The sequence below is a fragment of the Silurus meridionalis genome, chromosome 25, assembly GCF_014805685.1.
Source record: "Silurus meridionalis isolate SWU-2019-XX chromosome 25, ASM1480568v1, whole genome shotgun sequence".
NCBI lineage: Eukaryota > Metazoa > Chordata > Actinopteri > Siluriformes > Siluridae > Silurus > Silurus meridionalis.
The window spans coordinates 815,001-820,000 of NC_060908.1; the positions used below are offsets into that span (position 1 = coordinate 815,001).

The window sequence follows — 5,000 nt, forward strand, 5'->3', positions numbered from 1 at the left end:
TGAGGAAGAACAGACTGACGAAGAGCAGCTGAAGAAAATCCCCATTCACAAGTTCACTAAAGGTGAAGTTTGTAACTCGTGAGAAGAATGATGTGGTTTGGTTTTGAGTACAAGGTGGTATGAAAAGTTTGGAGATTCGCTCTTTTGAGCTTCAGGAAGAGGACGTAGTCTGCAGTAGCCAAATCTGCCGTGTAGGGTGTGTGTGTGGAAGTGAGATTGTGTGGTTTCATGTGTGAGGAGCTCGGTGAGAGGGTGTTCATGTGGTCAGAAAAGCAGATGTGGTATGCATGTGGTCAGAACAGCACCAGTCCCACAGCTCCTGATGTTCACAGGACCATGTCTTCGAACACTGACTTATGAAAGTCGGTGCTCCCTGTGACTGCGCGTGCAGCCTCATGCTGCCATCTGTTACAAAACTACTTTAAAACTTTTTGATAGCACCTCGTAGAGTTAATTAGAAATATCAGGAAATATTACAGAAGGTTTTCTCTCACCTCCTTCTCGTCTCTGTCTCCATCTCTCAGGTGATGCATATGACGTGTGTGCGATCTGCCTGGATGAGTACGAAGAGGGAGATAAGCTGCGGGTGCTGCCATGTTCACACGGTGTGTGTGTGTGTGTGTGTGTGTGTGTGTGTGAGAGTGTGAGATCCATTTTAAATATGTTGAATAGTCTTTTATAGATATTCTTGTAACGTGTGTGTGTGTGTGTGTGTGTGTGTGTGTGTGTGTGTGTGTGTGTGTGTGTGTGTGTGTGTGTGTGTGTGTGTAGCTTATCACAGCCGGTGTGTGGACCCCTGGCTCACTCAGACCAAGAAGACGTGTCCCGTGTGCAAGCAGCGAGTCACGCGTACCAATCCCGAGTATTCCGACTCGTCCGACTCCGAGGAAGAGGCGGGGCCTCCCACAGTTAACGAGGAAGAGGGCGGGGTTTTCAGCGAAGAACATTCCGAGCGCACGCCTTTGCTCCACCCGTCCCCTCTATCCTACGAGGCTACGGTCGCCACGGTGACCATCGCGGCGCAGTGTCTGCCTCAGCGCGACTCGCCCCTGCTAGAATACGACGGTTACTACTCGCCCATGGAGGGCTCCGAGGAGGACACGGAGGAAACGGAGGACGACGCCGGCGAAGACGTTGACGATGACACGGCGCAGCTGATCGGACGCGGAGCCGTCAGGGTGTGAGAGCAAAGCATCATGGGAAGGAGAATGAAAAACACAAGGCTTTTCAGGCTTTTATTTCTTTTGTTTTGTTTTTCTTGTAAAACCTAATTTGTTCCGGAGCTAATCGCTAGAAGTTGCAGCAAGCTGACGATTTTAGAATTAGGAAGTGAACCAGCGCCCCCTTGAGGTAACTCTCCTTCAGGACAGGCTGCTACAGCAGGAAAGAGGCGTCGTTTCCTTTCGAGTCTTCTGTACCGAGAGAGAGCAGGTTCCTTGTTTAATAAGAACAGAGGCAGGATTTTACGAATGTAACATGCGTACACGCTGATTATTGTGCAATACGGCCCTGACGCCAGTTGTGTGTGTGTGTTTTTTTTTTTTTAATATAGTAGATAGGAAAGTCCCCAGTAATCGATATAAAACAATATTCCACTATATATCACACAAATCCCCACTGAAATTTGCTGCCAGATAAACATCTGCATTAAACCAGACTCATGTTTGGGGGGGGTTGTTTTTTTTTTTTTTTTAACAAATCTGGATTATCTGAGACTGAGTCCTGTATCAGTGCTGCAGGATCATCATAATAACTAACAAAGTGAGATATAGTGCTTTTTTTTTCTTTCTCTTTCCTGTTCTTCATTTTTAACACACATTCATTATGAAAACACACGTGTCTAATAACACTATGCTTCAGTTCTATAACTGACTGTATATTACGCTTCTCTTTGTCCTGCTTAAGACTTTACTGTTAATGGCGTGTCTCAGTGAGTTTTTTTTTTTTTTTTTATATATATGCTGTGTTTTGTTTTGTTTAGTTTTTTTCGACAGTAAGCGACTTTTCCAAACCACTCAAATGTCAGAACGTGAAAGTGCAGTTCAATCCCCCAAAAATTCCACCATTCAGTATTCCGTGTTCTCCAGCTTATCCAGGGTGTCTTATCATTTTATTGCGCTGGATCTACGTAGCGAACAAGAGCGTTATGCTAAAACGCACGCTAATCGCACGAGTTTTTACCCACGTGTGCTCCAATTTGAAATCCTAAAGACTCGAATGTAGCGTTGCGTTTTTTTTCTTCTTCTGTCGTCTCTTTTGTTGACATTAATAAGAAAGTAAACAAGTGACGAGCGTGAATTTTAATTTGCGAGCCGCAATGAATTAAATGGAGCACTCGCTTACCGTAATCCGACTCTCTTTAAGACCTGCTCGGAGTTTTGTGACCCCTTTTTTTTTTTTTTTATTTAAATTAGACCACATCTGTTTAATGTCTTGAAAAAAAAAAAAAGTGTGTGTGTGTGTGTGTGTGAGAATTGAATTGTAAACACGGTTTGAATAACACTAATCGAATACTGTTATGGCACACAACTGGGACCACTCACTTCATGTTCTTCTTTTTTTGTTATGGTGAGATGTTTGAAAGGTGCAAGAGAGAGAGAGAGCGAGAGAGAGAGAGAGTGAGAGAGCATACTTAATGTACTACACTGTTTAGCTTCGGTGCCATAAAGTGGATTTTTATCTACTCCCTGCGTCAATGAGCCGTTTTTATCACCTTTTAAGTTCAGTGATGATCTTTCAGACGTCCAAAAAGTCCTTAAGCAACATCTCTACGCGTTCACAACACCATCAACTCCACTACGACAATATACACGTAATACAGTGGTATTAAAAAGTTTTGAGATTAGTTTTGTAACACACCAGCTGATGGCAGCACAAGGCTGCACACACACACACACACACACACACACAGTCACAGGGAGCACCGATCTTCATTAGTCAGTGTGCCAAAAGAAGCAACAAGATCTCACTTCCACAAACACCCTACTCGCCGGATTTGGTTCCTGTGGACTTTGACCTCTTCCAGAAGCTCAAAGGTCACCGTTTTGACACCGTTTCGGAGATCTGGAGTAAATCACAGAAGATGTTCGAGACGCTTTCAGGACTTCCAGGACACGTTTCAGAAGAACACTGAAGGTGATTGTGTGGAAACGTAAATAAATACAGTATTTTCTTGTAAACAGAGCAGATCTCCAAACCTTCTGATACCACCTCGTTACCAAAATACAGTTACAAAAATCCAATCGTGGAAACGTGTGAGGAGAAGAATGTTGCACAAGGTCTCGTAGCTTTGCTGAGTTCTGGCTCCTGATTGGTCAGAATGTGTTGATTAGTTTTAAATAACAGCAGCTGTGACAGTAGCACAGGTTTATATAAACACAAAAATGTATTGTTTCTATAACAACTGCATTTACTACAAATACTTTTGAAAATAAAATACGTTTATTTAACAAACACTCATGGAAGGAGGTTCCAGTGTCAGTCGGAGTTTTCGACATCATTAGAAAGAGTTTGCCGTTTCTACAGGTTTCTATGGCAACACCACACTGTTGAGAGGGAACGAGCGTTTATAGCTGCTGTAACGTAAGCGAATAAATGAATAATAATTAATAATGAAAAACACGATCAACAAAATATTTCTTCATGTTGTCAGTATGATGCTGCACAGTTTCAGTGTTTCTTGATATAAACTACAGTTTTGTATTACAATCATTAAAAATGCACAAAGTTAAATTTCTTCTGTTTGGCATCTGGATTTCAGCACAAATGTTGTTCATGAGACCGAACAGGATTCACACGTTCACTGTACTGTATTAGTTTCTGCTCGTGTTTTAGATGTTCGTCCATTTTCAGGAATTGAAATTCAGTGTTTTGTTGCCAATTGAAGGTTCATAAGATTCACCTTTGACCTGTTTTAGAGAACTGGTTGATTATTGGTTGATCTGATGATGTTCACTCGCCTTCATCAGTGACATTCAACATTCATCTGCACAATTCATCAATTCAACACATTTACTGAATAAAGTTGAGTAGAAGTTTTAGATGACAGACTCTGCCATCTGCTTTACCAATTTCACATTCGATGAACTGATGCTGAGATGTTTTTGGGGTTAAAACTATTCAGGTGAAACCAGTAGAATATATTTTCATCAACATGAAATAAAAAACTGATACTGTAGGAAACAGCAGACACTCGTAAACAATCCGTTAAATTAATGTACAAAAGCTCACAATTTGATCAAAACAACAAGAAAAGTTCTTCTGATGAGCACAAATGATTAAATGATGCGGAGGAACAAGTAGTTTAAAAATTTCATTTCTGATCTGAGAAACTCTGCAAAGCAACTGAGAAAAACTGTAATAATGAAAACTAATTAAGAATTAAACATTGAATTATAAATGATTAAATAAAGTTTATAAATTATTATTAACCAACAGTAAAAAAACATCAATAATACATTTATATTAACTTTGTAATAAAATTAATACATTTATAAATAAATAAATAAAGGAGGACATTTTAAAGGGAAACTGCTGAAGTTTCAGACAAATAAAAGCGGTTTTTAGGGAATAATCGGCTTCATGATTAGAAACAAATCATCAATTAAATCACATCTCTGCCGTCACACTTTAACATTATGGAAAGAAAAAAACAAAGTCAGAAGGCATTTCGGAATTCTGTTCGAGATTCCGGACGACCGATTTAGCGCACAATGCCGAGGCGGAGGCCGCGAGCTGGACTGTAATGTTAGCAATGTTGAACCTTGAACCTGGTGTTCTACATGTCACGCCTGAACCACTGCATTTAAACGGATATTTTTAGCTCGGCCACAAGATCCGCCATTAAAGTTGTGTATTTTAGCAGAAAACTTGCTGCCAGACCCCGAAGCGGTGTTCTGTTAAAGCTAATCAGCCTCATCACATACCCGAGGAGGCTAATTTTACCCCCAAGACATTACATGGCATCTGGGGCATATCCGTCTGCCCTTTACTTCTGAATG

General features: G+C 40.9%; 1 protein-coding gene across 1 annotated transcript in view; it reads left to right on the plus strand.

The window, feature by feature from the left end:
* rnf167 (ring finger protein 167) overlaps positions 1-2,683 on the plus strand; it is an 8,503-nt gene extending 5,820 nt beyond the window's left edge. The window contains exons 9-10 of the mRNA XM_046839703.1: positions 525-605; positions 772-2,683. Coding sequence (XP_046695659.1) covers positions 525-605; positions 772-1,184 — 494 coding nt within the window. The 3' untranslated portion in view covers positions 1,185-2,683. The remainder of the gene's footprint in view (positions 1-524; positions 606-771) is intronic.
* The last annotated feature ends 2,317 nt before the right edge of the window (positions 2,684-5,000 follow it).